At 38.7% G+C, this 22370-nt stretch overlaps 1 protein-coding gene across 1 annotated transcript in view; it reads right to left on the reverse strand.

The window, feature by feature from the left end:
* LOC113105638 (chromodomain-helicase-DNA-binding protein 3-like) overlaps positions 1 to 22169 on the reverse strand; it is a 38267-nt gene extending 16098 nt beyond the window's left edge. Inside the window, exons 1-31 of the mRNA XM_026266835.1 lie at positions 21827 to 22169; positions 19638 to 19768; positions 19147 to 19314; positions 18281 to 18405; positions 17965 to 18203; positions 17007 to 17134; positions 16799 to 16928; positions 15850 to 16025; positions 15394 to 15648; positions 14191 to 14394; positions 13889 to 14106; positions 13687 to 13818; positions 13469 to 13559; positions 12098 to 12289; positions 11810 to 12010; positions 11450 to 11587; positions 10027 to 10148; positions 9663 to 9836; positions 9368 to 9509; positions 9044 to 9175; positions 8601 to 8718; positions 7629 to 7753; positions 7237 to 7468; positions 6932 to 7101; positions 5827 to 6004; positions 4478 to 4564; positions 3102 to 3187; positions 2570 to 2703; positions 2300 to 2444; positions 1362 to 1527; positions 1128 to 1282 (exon numbers count right to left, since the gene is read on the reverse strand). Coding sequence (XP_026122620.1) covers positions 1128 to 1282; positions 1362 to 1527; positions 2300 to 2444; positions 2570 to 2703; positions 3102 to 3187; positions 4478 to 4564; positions 5827 to 6004; positions 6932 to 7101; positions 7237 to 7468; positions 7629 to 7753; positions 8601 to 8718; positions 9044 to 9175; positions 9368 to 9509; positions 9663 to 9836; positions 10027 to 10148; positions 11450 to 11587; positions 11810 to 12010; positions 12098 to 12289; positions 13469 to 13559; positions 13687 to 13818; positions 13889 to 14106; positions 14191 to 14394; positions 15394 to 15648; positions 15850 to 16025; positions 16799 to 16928; positions 17007 to 17134; positions 17965 to 18203; positions 18281 to 18405; positions 19147 to 19314; positions 19638 to 19768; positions 21827 to 21992 — 4860 coding nt within the window. The 5' untranslated portion in view covers positions 21993 to 22169. The remainder of the gene's footprint in view (positions 1 to 1127; positions 1283 to 1361; positions 1528 to 2299; positions 2445 to 2569; positions 2704 to 3101; positions 3188 to 4477; positions 4565 to 5826; positions 6005 to 6931; positions 7102 to 7236; positions 7469 to 7628; positions 7754 to 8600; positions 8719 to 9043; positions 9176 to 9367; positions 9510 to 9662; positions 9837 to 10026; positions 10149 to 11449; positions 11588 to 11809; positions 12011 to 12097; positions 12290 to 13468; positions 13560 to 13686; positions 13819 to 13888; positions 14107 to 14190; positions 14395 to 15393; positions 15649 to 15849; positions 16026 to 16798; positions 16929 to 17006; positions 17135 to 17964; positions 18204 to 18280; positions 18406 to 19146; positions 19315 to 19637; positions 19769 to 21826) is intronic.
* Positions 22170 to 22370: the final 201 nt, after the last annotated feature.

Genomic DNA, 22370 nt, shown 5'->3' on the forward strand with positions numbered 1-22370 from the left:
TGCATTACATGACATGAAAAAAAAAAAAAAAAAAGAGAAAAAATATCCAAAAAGTGCTTTTTGTATGGGGTTTGTAAAGGTTTGGGCCTTTAGATTTCCATCAGGATATGTGATTGAATGAAAGAATCCTGTCTATTGTCATCATTATACAGTACACATGTACAATGACATTATAAATATGGCTTATTTATAAATTATAAATTCTGTCATAATGTACTCATCCTCATGTCATTCCAAATTTGTATGAGTTTCTTTCTTCTGTGGAACACAAAAGATACTTTGAAGAATGTTGTTAACTGATGCGTTTTGGTACACATTAACATCCACTGCATAGACAAAAACAACAACACTAGCACATTTTTCTAAATATCTTCTCTTATGTTTCACAAGTGGGTGAATGGTTCACACCAAATGATTTCATGGATCATGTGACACTGAAGACTGGAGTAATGGCTGCTGAAAATTCAGCTTTACCATCACAGGAATAAATTACATTTTTCATTTGAAATTGTAATAATATTTCACGATATTACAGAAAATAAATTCATTTCTGATCAAATAAATTCAGCCTTGGGGGGGGGGGGGGGGCACAAGAGATTACAATACATATTTTACCAAACCCCAAACCTCTGAACAGTAGTCTATGCCAGACTCTAATTGTATTATAACTTCATGATAAATTACATTATATAATGTTTTACAGATCTTCAGAACCATCACTAAAAGCAGCTTGTCAGAAGAACCTGGAAGCATGATTACTATGTGCGTTCAGAAATGTTATCTCCATGAAACACACAAGCAGACTCCACAGTTTCTGAAACAACAGATTTAAACAGACAGGTTCGCATAGTGCAATATAATAAAACAATCCCTGACACACCCTGACACATACACATTTGTTTATCATGCTGGATATGTTTTTCTATTGTTCTTACTTGTTGTTATATTAGGCATAATGGCCTTTTATAACCCCTAAACCTAACCACTGCACAAACCTTTCATTTATTTTCATTAAGACATCATTTATTATGCTTATCAAGTTGTTTTCCTTGTTGGATGTTCTCCACAATGCGGGTGATTTCAGGTTTTGCATTTGGTCCTCACAACACACACACTCACTTACTTACCTCTCCAGGCTCTGTGCTTTCCACACTCTCCCCCTCCTTTCCTTCTTTTGCTTTCTCCTTCTCTCTCTCTCTTTCTGGCTCTGTCATGGATTCACACTCGTCTTTCTCCGCCTCTTTTGAGGTCTTTTCTATCTTGTCGGGTGGAGAGGGAGTGGCTGTGGGAACAGGTTACGTCAGGTAAGGTCTCTGTGTGTGAGAGATTCTCTCGTATGAGGGTTTTGGGTGGGTTTGTACCTGGTTTGGAGGTGCACGGTGTGTTGTTGCAGCTCATTTCAGGTGTGGGAGTGTCTGTCTTAATGGCAGGCGAAGAAGCTCTTGATGATTTCTTGGAGTCCACAGTAATCTCTGGCTTCAGTTCAGGCATGCTCCATTTCCCATTAATGTGCTCAAACTCTTGCACCTGCACACAATGTAAAACACACCTGCCTCTTTAACATGTTTACGTTTTGAATATGGATATTTTTCTTGCAAAAAAGGCCTTTGTTCAACCCCCTGAGCTGTGTGAGACACCTTTTTTATTTTTTTTTAACGGATGGGCGCTTTTTATTTAACTTCTTTTGGATTGATGCATGCAACAAGTCATATACACCCAGGATGACTTGAGGGTGAGTAATTTATGGGCTACTTTTCATTTTTGGGTGAACAAACCCTTTAAATCAGGACAAGACACTTAAAAATGGCATGAGACAAGATGCAATGGCCCGTGATGTCTGTCTGAATGTGAATGGATGTAGCAGTGGTGCTTAAAGCATAGCTCGATGATTTTTTCAGCTGTATAAAAGATAATGCATTGCACTGTAAAGCATCATTAAAAGATGAATATTAAGAACAGATACTACCAGTCACAAAAATGGGTCAGTCAATTTTATTACTCTTATGCTCACATTGGCTGCATTTATTTAATCAAAAATACAGAAAAAATATTATTACAATTTAAAACAACCATTTTCTATTTTAAAATGTAATTTATTCCTGATAGTTTTTCCAGCAGCCATTAGACTAAACTCAAGTAATGTTGAAAACAGTGCTGCTTTACATTTTTGTGGAAACCATCACACTTTTAGTTTTTTAGTATTTTTTGATGAATATAAGCAAACAGCATTTATTTGAAACACATTTTTTGTAAACTTTTAGTTCATCCAAAAGCAGAAATGTGGCAGACCCACACTGACCTTCTTCTTTACCAGAGACATGACCCCTATCCTCGTGAGAACCGGCTGCCTGCAGAGCCCCTCGCGTGGGACACCGTCAGCAAACGTCTCCGAACCGTCAGCCACCGGTTCACAGAGATGCCTCATGAAGAGCGACACGTACGCCCTGCCAGAGGAACAAAGTAAATGTAAAAGACAAAAGTTTCCTCAGCGGTGCCCAAGTCTGAAGTTTACACACTTCTGTATCAAGTTACATTTTCCATACACATTTACTGGTAAAGAAAGTCATACTTGAACTCTTTTTCACTCTTGCCGCGGAGGTCCCGCACGAGCCACTGTGAGGAAAAGGCGTCCTGAGCTGGCATCCCCCATCTCATGATGGCATTCAGGAAGGCTTTTCTCTGGCGTGTATTGAAGCCCAATACCTGAACAACACACACAGACACACGATTGGGCAGAAGATGACAGATTGCATTTTTGTGTAAATTGTTTTAATCTAATCAGGTTTTATACGAAAAACAGACATGCTTTTATTGACATTATGAAACGTTACTGGGCAGTTCTCAAAACTGGAAGAATGCAGCCCTGTTATCTCCAGCTCAGTCAATTTAATTATAAGAGGCATGCATCCAGAGACGCTGTATATACTGGACGCACGCAGGCCACCTCCAGATAAGCAAACACTTGGAAAATACACTATAAATCACATTAAACTGTGACCAATAGACTTGTGTTGATGTGACACTAAGCATGCATCTTTTAATGGCCATTTACAATACTTGTGCCAACACAAACGGACAAGTAAAGAATAGCCACACGATACCTCAATGTTGCCGCCCACTCTGGCCAACAGGGGTGGCAGTGGTTTATCCTTCTCGTTTCGGAGCTGTCTGCGTGACTGTCTGCGACCTGGACGAGGGGAGAGGAGGAGAGGAAAGTCAGCCAAGAGATCAGTTCAACATGTCCATCTCATTGAGCCAGCATCAGGAAACAGGGTTACAGCACAGGAAGGATACATTATCCTGAACAGCTGCAATACATAAACCGTGAACGTGCCTCCTGGAGAATAGCAGAACCTGACAAAACCACAAGATGTTCCAACGAGGTGCCAAAAGGAGCAAATAAATGTCTTAATTAATGTCTAAAAGGGGCCAAAAGATGTTGGGCTTAGTAGTTATATTGGTTGCACTTTATTTTACAGTACGTGTACTTGCATGTACTTATAGTGTACTTACAGTGTATTTATCTAAGAAAGTTCTGGTAACACAAGGTACTGCATGGGGTAGGGTTAGGTTTAGGAGTAGGTTCAGAGTTAGTACCTAGTTATTACATAGTTATTGTAATTACTATAATAAGTACATAGTATGTACATGAGGAACAGGACTGTAAAATACAGTGCTACCTTTATATTTGTACATTTGTGAGTGAAGCTGTAAGTACAGAAACAGCATCTCTCCTCAATAAACTGCATGGTTTAAGTTGCAATGTCCATAGCACAAATGGTTTTTAATATAATTTTTATATTTTAATACTTAATAGTATATTGATAATAGCATATAGTATAAGCAGAAATTGTTTTAATAGTTTAATACTTTGGTTAGGGAGTTTATATATATATATATAGTCCATTCCAACACAACTATTTTTTACAGTGTTAACATTTACATGAATTAATAAATAATACTAGTATTGTTTTATAAATGCAATATTGTTATATATTGTATATTATTCTTATTCATTCATAATACATGAACTAATATCAATTTATGCAGCTTAAAAAGTTAAAACTGTATCATGTTTATGTAGAAATAACAATAGCCTAAATGAATTAACACTGTAAACATATGGTTTATTTTTGGTTCAGTTGAACATTATTCCAACCTAATTATAAATAACATTGCAAAGGGGTGGAAAATATCTGGAAACTTTCCAAAAAAAAAAATCCCTGGAATATTCCAAAAAATCCTGGAAAGCTTCCAAAATGTATGGAATGTTTCTGAAATTTACTGGACATTTTCCACCTTTTTTGCAACCCCAATTATAAATAACTTGGAATAGGCTTGGTTAGTTTATAATATTAATAATATGATATTTAACTATTGGTTATAACACTGCATTATGTTTATTTTATTTATATTAAGAAAAATATGTGAAAATTTATTAAAAGAGTGTCTGATTCATAGACTGTATGCTCCTCACCCTCGGGTCTCTCATCAAAGTCCTCATCTTCCTCCTCTGAGCCCACGGAGTATTCTGATTGGTTATCTGAAATGTCAGCATGCCACTCTGTAAAATCAGATAGAAAAGAGCACTGTCAGTAATAAACCACAGTACAAAATATGTTCAGCAGTAGTCAAACAATTTCCATTCACCAGAACCTTCAAACAAAGCCCAACCAAAATCTTATATATCAGTCTGGTAACCCTCTCCAACAGTGGAAAAAGACAGATGTGATCGTTTCAAATTTGGCTCTTCTGTGGCAAAATGTTCTGTCTCTCCACTCATCTAACCCTGCACAAGCGTCCTGTTCAAATTCAGCTGTCAGAGAGAATGATTTAGTTCTACAGGAAAACACAGGGCTGTTTAAACCAAAATAAAAAACCCACAAATGTCAATTATTGAAGCACAGGCTGCCGTTAAACGTTTAAAAAGGCCAGCAGATTGTTTTCTGTGCATACATAATAACTTCTGCAGAGAAGATGCTGCAACATTTTGACCCTGCAGTTCAGGCATGCATGCATACACAAAGAAAAGTAAGTGTACCAACAGTTTGTCTCAGTTATCACTGTAATTACGCAGAAAATCAGAAAACCAAAAACTCTATTTTGTTCCTTTCTGGAGAAAACCTCCTTTTTCGTTTCTGTTATTTGTCTTTTTCCTGACCATTTTGTTTTTCTCTTTTTTTTTTGACACATAAATGAAAGGCTGCCACACTTGGGCATCCCCTGGGTGTTGTGGATGTTGCCATTTTTGAGTCAACCGCATGTGGCTGCTAGAACCTGACCAAAACAGCAGTCTAACTGGGATATAGTCTATCTGTCCCACTCAATCAGAAGTAATGTAGTAAGCCACATGCCAAGAATGAAGCTGCTACAAGATTTATATGAGATAATGCACTGCATTCATATGAGAAGCACAAACATGGTTTATTCTAATAAAAAGCAAGAAAAACTGGATAATTAAAATACAGTGGGCTCCAGAAGTCTGAGAGCACTCTGAAAATCTGGGCTTCAAAAATCAATTTGACAAACTTAAAACAAAGAAACATTTTGACATGAGATAGATAAATATTTCAGATGACTGACTCTTTTTAAGTCACTAATCAAATGATGGGGATTGTTACATAGATCATCCTTTCAGACAGTCAGATGTTCTTACGTTTAACGCAAAAGTTGCTCTTTGGATTGTTCTCAAATTATTCTAGAGAACATGAAAAAAAGTTGGAGTTCAAGTGCTGTCGTTACTGAAATAAACTGCAACATTGCACAGAAAGTACTGACATTCATTTGTATAACCTTTCACTTAAATTGTTATGTGGGAGAAGCTACCTTGGTCCTCCTGAGCCGCGTCATTGTAGTTGACCTGTTTGCGGACTCTCTTTCCTTTGCCCAGATTACGGGCCAGATCTTCCTGCTGCTGTTCATAGTGATGCCTCAAGAGTTTCTCCCAGTAATCAGGATCCACATTCTCTTCCTGCTTAATGATCTCTCTCTCGATCTCCTCGATCTGGACACAACAACAAATGAGATCTCCTTAATATCGCATTTGTTTCTCAAAGACACCAGCAATATTCTATGGAGACCAAGTCTCTTGCTTTTAAGATGTTTCTCCTGAAAAAAGACCCTAGTAATCTTCAGGATCCTAGAACAGAGTTTCCAAAAAGATCAAACATTTCGAATTACATTCATGCAAGACTAAATTATATGAGACACGTTATACACGTTACTTTCATAACTGTATACTAATTACTGTAAGCCAAAAATCTCTATCTCTAAGTCTATTTTTCACTACTGTTCAAAGGTTTGTGGTCAGTATGATTTTTTTATGTCTCTTATGCTCACCGAGGCTAAATATATTTGATCCAAAATACAGTAAAACCAGTAGTATTGTGAAATATTATTGTGTTTATGTATTTTCAGATATACTGTAATTTATTCCTGTTATGGCAAAGCTGTTTTCTGCAGCATCTTTAGTGTCACGTGATCCTTTAGGCTAATTTTTCTTATTATTATCAATATAAGTGCTGCTGAATAATTTTGTCTAAAATTGAAAAGAGCAGCAGTTAGTTGAATTCTGAATATTGCAACGTTATAAACGCACCTACTGTCACTTTATTTTAAAGCATTTTTTTTAGGAGAAACATCTCAGAAAAAGTCAATGCAAAAAATGTATTATATCTGAGGCCTCTATTAAGTCTTGAAATTAAAAAAATATATTTATATTTATCATTATAATTATTTTTTTATTATTATAATGATAAAAAAACCTCTGGCAGGGAAAGTTAGAGACATACGTGGCACATACTTCAGATAGTTGTTAAATCAAAACATGCTTTATGGCTCATTTTTTCAGGACTATTGTTGAAATATTGGTGATATCTCTCAACTTCCTCAAAAGCCCCACTCTTATATACTCCAGAAAAGCTCCTCCCACCTTGTCATCTTCTCTGACGGTGTACTGGGCCACCTTGAAGGAGCTCAGATACTCGTTCATGTTCTGCATGTCAGAGTCGTCTGTGGCGTCCTGGCTGCGGTCTAGCAAGCGCTCGATGGCGGTACTGTCATAGTGAATTACACTGCTGTCATCCTCCTTATTTTCACCCGCTGAAATCAAGAAACAAGCTGGTGAACCTTCAGTATCACAACATGTTGCAGAGAGTTACAGAGCAAGTTTTTTTCACAACATTTCAACAACAAACGCTCAAGTTCATTAATCTCAATTGAATGTCTTAATCCCACCCTCGATCTCATCCTTGAAAAGCTCCTCCGTGCCAAACTTGAGGATGTCGTCCAGCTCTTGTTTAGACATGGATCCAGCTTTTGAGCCCAGACCGGGCCGCACCACCAGGTGTGTGAGCATCATCTTTCTCTTGGCCACCTGAGTGATTCGTTCCTCCACTGAGGCCCGAGTCACAAACCGATATATCATCACTTTATTGGCCTGACCAATACGGTGAGCTCGGCTGAAGGCCTAAGAGGAGACAAGAGATACGATTCTAAATATATTTGGCTGTGAAACCTCACTGATGCTGTTCTAGGTTTTCAGTACTCAAACTGTCCTCTAGGTGGCACGCGGCAAAGAAAACCCCAGAACAAACCTGTCAGATGAGACACTCCTGTTTTATATTTACCTGAATGTCATTGTGCGGATTCCAGTCAGAGTCGAAGATGATGACTGTGTCCGCAGTGGCCAAGTTGATTCCCAGACCGCCCGCTCGAGTAGAGAGAAGAAAACAAAACTGACACGCACCAGGAGCTGTGTGACCGACAGAGAGAGAAATTAGAAAATATTATGTCCCAAACAAGTCAAAATGAGGAAAAACTTCCTTAATTCCTTAAAGTTAAATGAAATTGCTCACTGGGCGATTTTTTTAAAGATTTGCTCATAAATTTTGGCCAACCAAAAAGTCATCAAGTCATTATAACACAATCAATCAAACACAACCTCTCTCACCGGAGCACAATGCAAAAGATTTAATTATAGCAACAATGTTTATATATCCTTCAAAACGTTGTAATATTCAAATTCAGCAATGACTCCAGACTTCATAAATGCTTTAAACAGTGATATGATGTCCCAACCGTGTCTGTCCTCAAGTAATTTTGCCCTTGTAAACTGCAAGCTTTGCTTCCACGACAATAAAATAAATCAACTGCCGTTTCGAGATAAGACGTTCGGCATTTGGCATAAACTTTCCTCCACATCTGAAAACAACTTACTCGACGGCTCCAAGAATGGATTGAGTCTTACAAACAATGAGCTTCACATTTATCATCAACATTTGGACTGGGAAGAGAGAGGAGAGCGCTAAGATGGCTTTGTGATGACATCTGAATAGCTATTAAAACCAAATCTCTAGCTGAGAGGTTCTCAAACATTTTAGACCACCTTTCTTCATATCAGACCATCTAAGTACCACCTTATGTTTTAATATACATTTATTTACATTTATGCATTTAGCAGACGCTTTTATCCAAAGCGATTTGCTTTGCATTCAGGTTATACAATTTTTTTTAATGACCTGAAAGCATGACGGGATCACAACTCGCCAAAACACACTACAGTAATATTACCTAAATATGTTTATCTGCACTGCTCTTACCGTTGAATCTGTCGATGGCTTCCTGTCGGAGAGCTCCAGTGATGCCTCCATCAATTCGCTCATATTTATAGCCCTCATAATCCAGGAAATCCTCCAGTAAATCCAGCATCTTTGTCATCTGGGGAGGAACCAGTGTAAGTTAAAATAAGATATAGTAAGACGTGACGAAATTAAAATGCATGCAAAGTACCACATCTGATCAAATCAGACCATTCAAGAAACACCTAGCTTGCCACTAGCTCCAAATGAGATTGTAATGATTAGAAACACAGAGAACAGAAAATTCAAACCACATATATATTGCAATATTCTCACATTTCCAGAGGTGTGCTCCACACCACCTGGGGGCACTAATAAACCCACAATTTGGGATACTGTGTGCATTCCAGCTTATTATGTGTAAAACACAAGCTAAGTGAAAGCATTCTCTCGTGTGTTTGTACCTGAGAGAACACTAGCACTCGGTGGCCTTGCTCTTTCAGTTTTCTGAGCATTTTCTGCAGCAGCATGAGTTTCCCAGAAGCCTTAGTGAGACCTGCGCCTTCATACGCTCCACTTGGTGTTTTGGGAGCTTCCTGTAACACAAGACAATCTATGACACCCATATGCACGATAAAAAAAAACCTTGTCAAACACTAAACACTACTATTAGCCAAACATTTTGAAAGCATCAAGCAAATCCAATTTTCTGACAGCAGGTGGCAGGATTTCACACTACTTTTTTTTGTTGTTGTTGTGTCAGTCAGAAATACAGTGTGTGCTCTTACAGCAGAAGCGACGGGGAAGAGGTAGGGGTGGTTGCAGCACTTTTTGAGGTCCATCATAATGTTGAGCAGAGACACCTGGTTTCCTCCTCCCTTAGAATTCAGCGCCTCGAAATTACGCGTCAGAATGAACTTGTAGTATTTTCTGTTTATTACACAATGTGCACGTTAAAACATATGAAAAAAGCTAGCACGCATAGTAAGAAATGTATTTAAACAAATTCAATATTTGTATATTCCTTCTACTGCTGATTATCTTGAGATAATAAATACACGTCGAGACACTTTGAGGACTCACTTCTGCATGGGGCTGAGCTCCACTCGGACGATCAGCTCAGTTTTGGCCGGCATGTTCTTAAACACGTCAGCTTTGAGTCTCCGGAGCATGTGTGGGCCGAGCAGGTCGTGCAGTTTCTTAATCTGGTCCTCTTTAGAGATATCTGCAAACTCCTCTAGAAACCCCTCTAGATTACTGAAGGACAGAGATAAAGCGATGTAGTACAATTATTTTGAGTATTAAAACGTGTCTGTGCTGATGTGCAGTGGCCTCAGAATGTATCAAAAAAATGTATATCATTGCATTATATAACATACTTCTTGGGACACTTTTATAATCTGTTTAAGCATATACAGTAAATGTGCTTTTATGCGTATGGTCATACTTGAAGCGGTTGGGTGTCAGGAAGTTCAGAAGATGGAAAAGTTCTTCCAGGTTGTTCTGGAGAGGAGTTCCTGTTAGGAGCAGCTTATGGTCTATCTTGTAGTCATTGAGTCTCCTGAAGAACTAACACACCACAACAACCATCTTCAGTTAATAAAACACACACACACACACACACACATACAAAATCTGTATTTCACTTAACTGGAAATATATAAAGGTGCTTACTATAGATTCATTATGAAACCATGATGTGCCAGTCTAACTAAACTATTTTATATCTTTTTGCAAAACGTGTACAATAATGAGTAAAATTAGTTGTTATTTAATTTCTGAATGTGTCGATTATTCTTAATATAGATCATCCTACCACTTTAAAGTTTTGGGTTCGCTACGGATTTTTAAAAAGTAATTAATATTGGTTTTAAGCAAGGACTCTTATATCTCGGTTATTATTTAATATTTTAGAACTGTTTTCAGTATTAAAGCTGCAGTAGGTAACTTTTGTAAAAAATATATTTTTTACATATTTGTTAAACCTGTCATTATGTCCTGACAGTAGAATATGAGACAGATAATCTGTGAAAAAAATCAAGCTCCTCTGGCTCCTCCCATTGGTCCTATTGCCATTTGCAGAAACTCCATCACTCCCGGTAAAAAACAACCAATCAGAGCTGCGGTCCGTAACTTTGTTTGTGTTCAAAATGTAGAAAAATGTATATAATAAACGAGTACACCATGAATCCATTTTTTAGCTTGTCCTGAATCACTAGGGTACATCTATAATAAGTGTTGATATTCAGACTATTTTAGATTGCTTCGGGGGTACCGCGGCGGAGTAACCCAGTACCTTTGTGATTCTTCATAGATATAAACAGAGAGAAGTAGTTCCGGCTACGATGTTTTTTCCGCAAGATGCAAGCAGTTCTGTTTATTAACCGCTAGAGCGTCAAAAGTTCTCTACTGCAGCTTTAATAAAAAAGTTACTTGTGCAATAAATGAACTTATTAAAATGACTTTTAAAAGATCAAGTGACACTGAAGGCTGGAGTAATGGCTGTTGAAAATTCAGCTTTTTCATCAATTATAAAATATATTAAAATACAAAACAGTTCATCATTCAAACAATTATTAATTTATTGCGCTTGATCAAATGCATGCAAATTTTTTTCAATAACCCCAAATTCTTTCTTAGATAGTGACTCATTGAATGAAAACATGTAATGGCTTTTTTATAATGGTTTATAAAAGTTTATATCTGTCGTCCTTAATCTACCCTGTTGCAAAGAACCCAAGAAGTTATTTCATGTGCTGTATTAGATTAGGATGAATCACCCAAACACACACACACACACACACACACGCTCCCTCAAACCAAACAAAACTTGGACAAAAGCACAGGAAAACCTAACTAAGTAGGCGTACCTTGGACTGGTTGTTTTTGAGTCGGTGGGCTTCATCCACTACAAGACAGGCCCAGTCAACAGACTTGAGGACGTTCTGGTCTATGGTCACAAGCTCATAGGACGTCAACAACACGTGGAACTTAATGGGCGCTTCTCTCTAGAGGGATGATGGGTAGAAAATGAAAATAATGGTTAGAGTAAAATCACTTCTTCCTATAGCACCAGAATGACATCCTTTGCCTCTTCTCTATTACTATGGCTTCTCTCTTTCCGTCACATTTCTCTTCATTTTCCTTCTACATTGTCCATCTTTGCATTTCACCTCTCCAATCAGCAGTCATTCCTTCCCCTTCCAGCGCTCATCTCCTCTCCTTCTCACCCGTAATTTGAAGGCTTTCTTTCCTCCCTTCACCGGCGCGTCGTCAAAGGTGAATTCGTTCTCACGGATGATGGCCCGGCTGTCCTTGTCCCCGGTGTAAGTGACAACGTAGAAGTCAGGAGCCCACATCTCAAACTCCCTCTCCCAGTTAATGATTGTGGACAACGGTGCGCTCACCAGGAACGGCCCTTTAGTGTGTCCCTGGAGAGAGACATGGACAGACAGACATGAGGTTTAGAAGTTTACATGTCATTTAAAGTACACTTTTGTAAGCTGAGCGTCACAGACCTCTTTTAATAACGAGTAGAGGAAAACAATCGTCTGGATGGTCTTGCCCAAGCCCATTTCATCAGCCAGGATGGTGTCTGTTCCCTGTGCCCAGGAGAACCGCAGCCAGTTCAGGCCCTCCAGCTGATAGAGATGCAGCGTCCCTCCTGTCTCTGTCACAAAGTCCGGCTGCTCCTCGTACTTGATGGTAGGCTGAGAGAAGAGAGTTAGGTAGAGAACTTTTTAGAAACAAGAAGGGTGGTCCTACATGCCCTAAAAGCTTGAATGAACTGAGGACTTTGTGTTAGAAAGCAAATGTTAAAAATAAAGTAACATCAGAGCTATTTAAAACAGATGGCAAGGAGGCAGAAAAAGATGGTAGGACCCAATTTTGTGGACTATTAACAGGTAGATAGTATGAGAAAATAAAAGTGAATCAACAGCATAAAAGAGTGGCTCTCAAACTGTGATATGATACACAAACAATAGTTTTAAAAGCTTCAAAAATCAAAATCAAAACGTCCTAGCAGGTGTGTTAGATGATAGCCCTCCAGGAGCAGGATTGGCCACCCCATCTTAAAATGCACACATTAGATTATCATAGAAAATAATATTAACATTGTATTCTGTTTGTAATTTTATATTTATTTTTTCCAATCTATTTATGATGGTAATATAGCTTTTTGTGTCTAAGGCTGTAATTAACAGCCTACATTTTTCAGGACATGAATATTTAAGATGCTACACATTGGCAGCATTGCATGCCACAATTTATTATACAATTAACACTGAAAAGAAAACAGCAGACAACTGAGCCGATCAACAAATAGTGTGTTATTGATTGTTATGTCTGGCCTTTAATTATCTAAGCAACTAGATGCTAGTTTTCACGAGGGCAAGTTTGAAGTTCACTGAACGGCAACATTTGCATATTAATGTGCTATATTATGACGGTGAAATTCTTTCTTAATATGATCATTTTGTTGTGTTTCTTTTTAGATGCTACTTTTTTGCAAGATACTTTTTTGATTCACAGGCCTCCCATACAATATATATGATATTTCTCATGTAATTATGAAAAAAACTGCTTGTTTTAAAAGTTTTTTTCAATAACAGAAAATAAAAGTAGTGATATATTAAATGCATTTAATTTTTACATTAATAACCTATTAATTATTATTAAATATGATCTAGCAGCCGCATGATTCATCTTAACTACAGGATATTACCAATTTTATAAAAATAAAAACTATTATACATTACATTTAAATATATGACCAGCTGACACCATTCTGACTAAGCTGTACTTGTTTGACTTAACGTAAAAATGTTACTTTGCTTTAAAAATATTTTTCCTGAACCACTGGAGGAAAAGAAAAGGCTGACACCAACATCATTAACAGGCGTGCATGGGGCTTCATCATTCTCCTCTCTCCTCCTCATCCTCCTTGGCTTCTCTGGGTCCTCCTTCATCACTTCTTCCCTATGAGAAAAAACAACAACAAAACGCTGCTTATTCCATCATCCGAGATGCATTGCTAGGAAACAAAGATTCTGAGAGGATTCAAACCCTTGTGACAGTTTTCTGAAACATTGATGCGTGACTGCACCTGTGTCTCCAGTACAGCGTTTTGTGTGCGCTGAACTCAGGGATGTCCAGCTCATCTCTCTCCCAGGTGCACTGGTCATAGGTCAGATCTCTCCATTTGACCAGGTAGTGGTAGTTGCCCTTCTTATCCACACTGTGCACACACATAAAAACATTTCTAATATTCTGACAGTATGTAGTATATTAACACAAAAAACACTCACCTGTGATTGATTATCCTGTGCACCATCATCCACTCAGGCTTGATGCCATATCGGTAGTACTTCTCCTCCAGAATGGCGTATTGAGGGTCTTTGGCCCTCCGCTTCTCACTCTTCCCAGAATCCTCTTCTCCCCCAGATCCGTAGTCCAGGCTGGGCGGCTCGTCCATGTCCGTTTTCCTCTGATAGTTCCGGAACATCACAGAGTGGAAGATCTCGAGCTGAGGAAGGATAGATATGGATAAGGGAAATGTCTGTGTGTCGTTTAACGGTGATGTCTGGCTCACACTGTCTTACAGACGCACCTGTAGCTCTGTGATCCAGGTGCAGTGCCAGTAGGACTGTCCCACAAGCTTCACAAAGAACTCTCTCTCTGGACGACCCTTCATAGGGGGAGGGGGCGGTGCATCAGGGGGTGCGTCTGGGGGCGGAGGGACAGGAACAGGGGGCGGGGGATCACCCCATCGCCAGTGCAGAATTTTTTGCACTCGCCCTTTGATTGGTGGACACTAAAAAACAAACAACAGAAGCTGCAGATCATATGAAATATTTCCACTAAACTGATCACTGATGAATCTGCAAAGCATACATTACAAATTAAAATTCCCAAGTCTATTTTTCTTAAAGGGATAGTTCACCCAAAAATCTAAATGATGTCATTAATGACTCACCCTCATGTCGTTCCAAACCCTCCGTTCATCTTCGGGACACAGTTTAAGATATTTTAGATTTAGATTTAGAGAGCTCTTAGTCCCTCCATTGAAGGTTTGGAACGACATGAGGGTGAGACATTAATGACATCATTTAGATTTTTGGGTGAACTATCCCTTTAAGTAACCTTATAAATTACTTAATCTCTCAAACTAAAACTAATTTTGCATCAAATTAAAATCAGCACAAGTAAACTAACTTACCTCAACTGAGCTATATTTTATTTTGTGTATTAAAATTACATAAAATGCTATATATGTACACACACATATATATATAAACGTATATACACAGATGTAATTCATTCCTATCATTTATGGATACATTTATACCCACAATAAAATTATATTTTCACACATTTTTGCATATTTTAACAAAATTCCACCTGGACTGAAAATAAAATTACAAACATTGTTCACAACAAGTGATATTTACCTTGCATTGCTTTCTTTTCTTCACACATCACATGTCTCATATTTCATCTCAAGCATGCTCTTCACTGACAGTGTTGTCTCCATGGTAAGCAAGTACACTAACTTTTGGAAAAACTTTATTAGGACTAAATTGTTTGTTGTGGTGACTCCACAACTATGGGTCAGTAAGTCATTTAGTTCACAATAAATATTGATACTGTTTATGTTTCTATTAGCATAGTTTAACATTTTAGTTTAAAGTGTTTGGGTCTGGGATATGGGAAAAACAATAAACCGCGTAAAATATCAGTGCATACTTTTTAAGTGACTTCCAATACAACAAAAATAAATAAATATAAAGCCCTGTGACATAGCATTACTCACAGTGCAGCGTGGACAGAGCCACTCTCCGTTGGGGATCTCGGGCAGTGGGGGGTTCAGGCAGTGAATGTGATAGGACGACGGACAGGAGTCACAACACAACAGCTCTCCTCCATCTTTACACACGCGACAGAACTCCATGTGATCATCTTCTTCCTCTCCTCCCAGCCCTGCCTCCACATCCCGGACATCATCACACTCTTCTTCAAAGTCCTCAAAGTCGTCTTCCTTTGCTTCCCACTGGATCCCTTCTTTCTCCTGGAAAAACAAAAACATGCACTTAAATGCATACAATGAAGAGCCTATGAAGAAAACTTTTTATTTTATTATACAAAAGACAACAATTTTTGATGTTTTTGATGACCTTCCCATATAAAATGTGTAAAAAGTATCAGATGGCGTCTGGTTTCAGGTTATAATCAGTCTGTAGTTCTGTAGGTTTGGGTGGATGTGACTTACGCAGTGAGGACAGCTCCACTTGCCCTCAGGGGCTTTCTCAAGCTCAGGCTCAAGGCACACCAGGTGGTACGCTCGAGGACAGGTGTCGCACAGAATGATCTCCCCTCCCTGCTGACACACCTCGCAGTAGTCCTGATGGTCAGTCTCATAGCCATCGCCATCCTCATCACCCAGCACTGAGAAAGAAACAGAGAGTGAGAGGCACAAAATCTATTTCAACTCTTTGAAGCATAATTTCAATTGCATTAAAAAACGATTTTAAACTATTAAAGGCACCAACATACTTCAAACTAAATCTAGGAACTAAATAATAAGTAATAAAAGTAAAGTTTTTATTTTTCAATACTTTAAAGCTGCTTTTTTTTTTAAGCAATCTATTGAATAAAGTGCTATATTAATAAACATAGTTTGACTTGACTAGAGCGCCGAATTACAGAGCTGGTGCAAACATATGCACATTTCTATGATTAGATGCTTTCTTAACTACTCTTTTCTCACCCCTGTTATTTTTGTTGGGTGTTTATTTTGCTTTTGAGAGGAACGTGTGCAGCAAATATTTACATATAATTTGACTAAACATTGCTGTCAGCAACATGGCCGTCATCGACATACAGCTACAAAGGTATTCAAACAACTTCCTACTCCTAAGCAAAGAAAAAAAGAACTTCGCTATATATATATATATATATATATATATATATATATATATATATATATATATATATACACACACAGTATGTACACTTGAAGGTGTACATCCTTCTTTTGCACTTCCCTTAATTTTACAGTGATGAATCAAGAAACAACAATTTTGGAAAAGATTGGGTAAGATTACATTACATTCTTGTTTTCATGTCAAAAGGAGTTTTTATTCAGTTCATACATCAGATGATTAAGACATCGTTTTTAAAGACAGATCCAATAGAATAAGGAAAGGTAAACATCTCACCCTTTTTCTTCTTCTTTGTCGGGCGACCCCTTTTGTTCTTCTTGACCCGTCCCGAGCTGTCAGAGCGTACTGAAGAACTGTGAACACTGGAGTTCTCCTGCTCAGAATCGTCCTCATCCACCTCCTCGCTCTGAATTACAACCACACACAAGATCAAACACAACTACTGCACCCAACATGTGCAGACGTATTACACACAAACTCTCACCGAACTGCTCTTCTTCCTCTTGTTACCAAGAGCTCCCAGTTTAATACGCAGAGGAGCCATTTTCTTGGGCTTTGGCTTCTTCTTATCTGAGACGCGAGGACTCTTACTGCGTTTCTTATAGCCAGGACCTGACGAAAACCAATAGACAGGCAATATTGAAATGAAACCAAATTTTGTCCAGATGTATTAAAAATAAAACACAAAAAACTAAAATCAGTAGTTTAAAAGTGCTTTTAGGCAAATTTAGGTATTATCAATATACATTTTGAGATTTCTATGAAATTAGATTTAAAGATGTTAAATATTATCTTTAAATGAGTGCAAGTGCAAACTTAATGTAAAAAATATGGGATATGAGCATGAAAGGCTTTACTCTGCAGGTCTCACTCTCTGATTTTTTCTACTGGCCCGGTCGAAATTTTAACTCTTCCCTGACAAAATATTCACTTGCAAGATAAAACTAAATAAATAATATAGTTATTGTTTTTTTTGTTATTGTTTTTTTTCTGGCCCATATCATTTTGTGCTGTAATATATAAGCTTATTGCACTCAAATTTTAGATAGATTTTTCAATAATTTTTCAATAAAGAAAAAGAAAACAAGAATTCTGAGCGTGGGTTTATCAGATTTCATTAAGTTCAGATTTTCAATTGCATGCAAATGTGTGAATATTTAAACAAGGAAGTGCCTCATGTAAACATAACATTTCAATAAACCTGTAATACAAAACAATTGTTTTAATGCAATGTGAATAACAAACTGGGGAAAATTTTATCCGTTTAAATTTTTTCCTTTATCACCTGTAGTGTATAAAAAAAAAAATCAACAGCATATCTACCATCAGCAGCCCTCAGCCCGACAAAAACACAAATTTTGGATGCTGTGTGTTTAAACAAAGTGAATTAACAAGTCCTGTACTGAAACCCACGCATCTGCCCATGCTCTGTGACCTCTCACCTTTGCCCTCTTTGGTCTTGGCCTTGCGAAGTGGTGGTGGCTGAGGTGGAGGTTCAGGGGAGGCTGTTGCTGCAGAGACCTGCTCAGCTACGGCTGCTGCGGCGGCGGCTGCGGCGGCAGCGACGGCAGCGGCCGAGCCTTTAAATGGATTATTGGAGCTGAACTCCCTCCATTTGGCCCCCAGAATGGTCATCATCTTGGACATGGGGATTTTAGGGTTCTTCTTAGCAATCAAGGGTCTGCAGAGGATCATATGTTTACAGAAGTGTTGCTGAAAGGAACTACAATGTATGAATCCTCTGGTGCAGGACAGTACCTCATGAACTGGCTGAAGGCTTTGTAGTTGGTAAGTGTGTGGTAATCTTCTTCGGTGAATGTGTGATCGACATCCTCCAGTCCCCACTCCCTGGCCAGCTGGGCTGACGTTTTCATCTCTACCGGCTGGAAGAAAGGCTTCATCATATGGCTGTCACAGTGTGGATGAGTAATAAATATCTGGAAACATCTGAGCCCTAGACTCCACTACATGTGAACTGTAATTATGTGTGTTGTACATTGTCGTGGACATGCAACAGCAAAAAGCGCCATGTCACAGTTTATACTTGTCATACTTTCTGGATGCAAGTGCAAGATCAACCTATGATGATGTGTTTGCATATGTGTTCGGGGATGTGAGAGGTTTTTGTCTGCAAACACATTATATTGAGTGTAATGTCGTGCATATACAGTACTAGCACCAGCTCAGCTGTGATTCATCTTTTGGTAAACTGTAAATACTAACAGCTATTTTTAAACGTATTCAATGGATATAAAATCAATTTCTATCTATTTAGTGTAAATAGACACTCCGTAAAATTACCTAGTACCCATTAACTCCTATTTAAGATTGGCATTATAATTTGTATGTAATTATTTAAAAAACTGATTTGCATTGGATAACTTGCTTGATTTCAGTACGGACCAAAAACGAAACACCTTCTTACATGAATACCAACTTCAGCAAAACAGTTTTACCACTCTAAGTTCAATAAACTAATTGAGCTTTACACTTTTTATATGTCTGATTTGGATACAGAGGAGAATAAAGAGAAGTACACAACCTGTATCAGCAAAGAGGATGGGAAATAGCATGCAACTCTGCAGGCAGAGCAAGAAAAGGCATAGAAAGTGCTAAAGAATAACCTTTGTGGTCTCTTCGTGCGTGCTGTCTTCATCCTCTTTCTTCTTTTTCTTGGTTTTCTTCTCTTTTTTGTCCTTGTGTTTCTTCTTCTTTTTCTTCTCTCCTCCATAATTGCTGGCAGCACTGTCAGAGTTCACGGCATAGTCCGAGTCTCTTTCTACATCACTGTCCTGCAAGAAACAGAGAAATAAAACTGAGGCTTCAGAGCAAATAATTAGAGCGGTCACTATAGTGCATTCATTAAAAATTTTTAAAAAAAACTATAAAAATTATTTTCATTTAAATGAGTGCAGTCATAGTATATGATTGCAGAAATTATATCATAGTAATAATCATAGAAATTATCTCCATTCAATCGACTTTATTCTGAAAATATTGACATGCAAGACTTATTGCTATTATATTTGACAGCTTGCAAATTACTATTTAATAAAGGTTTAATTAAAAAACAGTGCACTTCAACATTAAGATAGAAAGAGCAGCAACAACATACTATTTTTTTGCGCTTGCGTGCTTTGGCCATCTTCCCCTCCTTGTCCTTGTCTTTCTTTTTCGTCTCTTTCTTTTTTTTGGGGCCTCGTTTCTTTTTCCCCAGGTTGTCCCTGTCCGATGTCTCACCATCATCTAAGTGAGAGAGATGGGGGGAAATGAGGGAACATGGGACTGACGAAATGAAAGTGACCATAATTCTATGCAAACCCTCTGAGGTATCCATCAAATAATTTCCCACTTCAATTATTGAACAACATGAGAGGTGCAGTGTGGAGACCAAGACCGTCACACAGGAAATATAAATCATTCCACTTCTGACTTGAACTAAGCTGTAGGACTTAATGAATTAGTCTCACAAACATGACCTAATTACGACTCTCCGAAATCTATTTACGGAGTGAATTTGAAGACCATGATAAATATTGTACGCAGTGTTCCATAAGATGAGAATTTAATGTCACTGTGTGAGCTGAAGAAATTACTTTAAGTAAAAATATTTGAAGAATAATTAAATGATGCAACTTCTTTCACAAAATGTTCAAAATGTTTTTTTTTTCTTTTAAACACCCAGCCAGCTCACCTAAAGATGTGCTAAAAATGGTTAACATTACATCCAAATAAGGTACCTGTATTATGACAAGTCTGACATGCTTCCATAAAAGGCGCTTTGACACAGACATTATCTTTCAGAAAGGCAAAGTGGAGATAAACAGCTCGAGTCATGTGACTGTTTACAGCAGCCATGTAAAACCGTTCAGATGAAACCAAATCAGTCTGTTCTTTCATTTAAAGCAAACAGCTCTTTGCAGAACCCGTGAACAGCTCCTTTTTTTCTTTTTTTGGTTTTGCCTATTTAAATTCAAAAGTACATTTATAACTACATTTATAATTTAAATTATAATTAAATCAACCTGGCTGCATTAGTTGACACCAAATAAGTCACATAATAAGATAGAAATACTTCCTCACTGTAACAAGTAGTGCACCTTCTCACTTTTTACACTGTATCATTCACCCTGATACAGTTTGTTTGTATAATGCAGATATCAGCATTCCATGTTTGACATCGCAGATTAGAACTATTACCGCTGCGCTGCGATAAACGAGTTCGATGTGATTGTGTGTTTGTTGCAGGGGCGCGCAAGCAGAGCACTTTCCCCGCGCGCGCTGCAGCCAGGGGCGGCAGTAGCACGCACTCGGGACTCGGTGATCGAGAGGCCGCGAGCCGAGCTGATGCTCCCCTCTTCGTGAACTCCTGTACCTGGGGAGCAGACCACCAGATGAACCGCAGCTGAAGGTCGCGGGGTCGAGACGGGACGCGCGTGCCAAATGATGCACAGGCGAGAGACAGCGGTTTTACGCACCAAACGGGGCCCAAAATATAAGACCACAAACAACAGCACAGCTACAAAGTGTGATATAAAAGTTAAAATAACAAGTTGTTTTTTAAAAAGTAAAATCTTACAAAATGCAATTGCATAAGGACTAACTAATGTGACAAAGCATCCGCATGCTTTGAGGCTTTTCATTCTGTGTGGCCGGCGCTATTGAGATCGACTAAATAGTGGAAACTTTTGACTCATCACTATCGGTTGATGTTATGCCATAGATAAATACATAATAATTTAACGCTTTATTGACATGTTCCCACACTCAAAACAGCCGGAGGGATGGTAACAGCGTATAAACTGGCGTTTTGCAAAGTGAAAGCATCGCTCTGCCCCGTCCTGAACCTGGCGGCAGGGGGTCGGGTCAAGTTTATTTACATTGTCACAATCAAAGCTGTAGCGTTAGTCCTGACGAGCACGCCTCTTTAGATTCATGCATTGTCATGTTATTCTTTAACTGCTCGAGTGCCAAGTAACTGTAGCCTTCGGGGCAATCACAAAACGACAAAGTGGCGGCTTAATGATCCTTTGTCGGATCACAGCTGGAGATGAGAAAGCACCATCATATGACAGACCTGATGAATGACACTGACGGGACAGAGAGAGGGGGGATCGGTCAACTTTAGCCAAACTCCATGCAACTCTCTGCCAAAATGCACGCGGGGTAAATAAAGCAAAAGCCAATTCAGAGGAGCCAGAGTGAAGCGTGCATTAGCGCAGATGTCGCTGTGGCAGTTGTCGGAGCGCTCGCGTTTGTTTGGCTGCGTTGTCGCGCGCTCCGCGGACTGTACGGTGACGGTACCTGGCGCGGCTCTCGCTGCAGTTTCTCGAGGAGCCGCCGGCGAGTTTATGTCGCTTGCGTTCTCGTCCAGGTCTCCGTCGTCTTCTTCTTCTTCATCAAAATCTCCTCCCTCGGAATTAACCGCCGTGCCCTCATCATCCTCACAAGAACGGAGAAGAGAGGACATTATACTCCCGTCGGTGACCCCGTTCCGCGAGATCTAAAAGTGTATTCCTTCCGAATTATGATATTTGTTTAATATTCAAATCGACACACAAAAAGTGGGGGGCGTTTTGGAATATTTTACACTACAAGGCAGAGAAACAAAGATGGCCGCCCTTATATTTATTTTTTAACAACCCCCCCCCCCCCCCCAATAAGAAAAATCCCCTTACATAAAAATGGCTGACTATATTATTTCAGAACGCCCCCCCCCCCCTGCCTTTTTTCTCCCTCTCTCTGTCTTTCTCTCTCACTTTCTCTCTCTCCAGCCTCCCCTCCCTCCTTAAAAATAATCACATTGTGTCTGGAGGGGAGCGTATAGCTGATTGCAACTTGTATTTCA

This window comes from Carassius auratus, chromosome 7 (assembly GCF_003368295.1).
Source record: "Carassius auratus strain Wakin chromosome 7, ASM336829v1, whole genome shotgun sequence".
Lineage (NCBI taxonomy): Eukaryota > Metazoa > Chordata > Actinopteri > Cypriniformes > Cyprinidae > Carassius > Carassius auratus.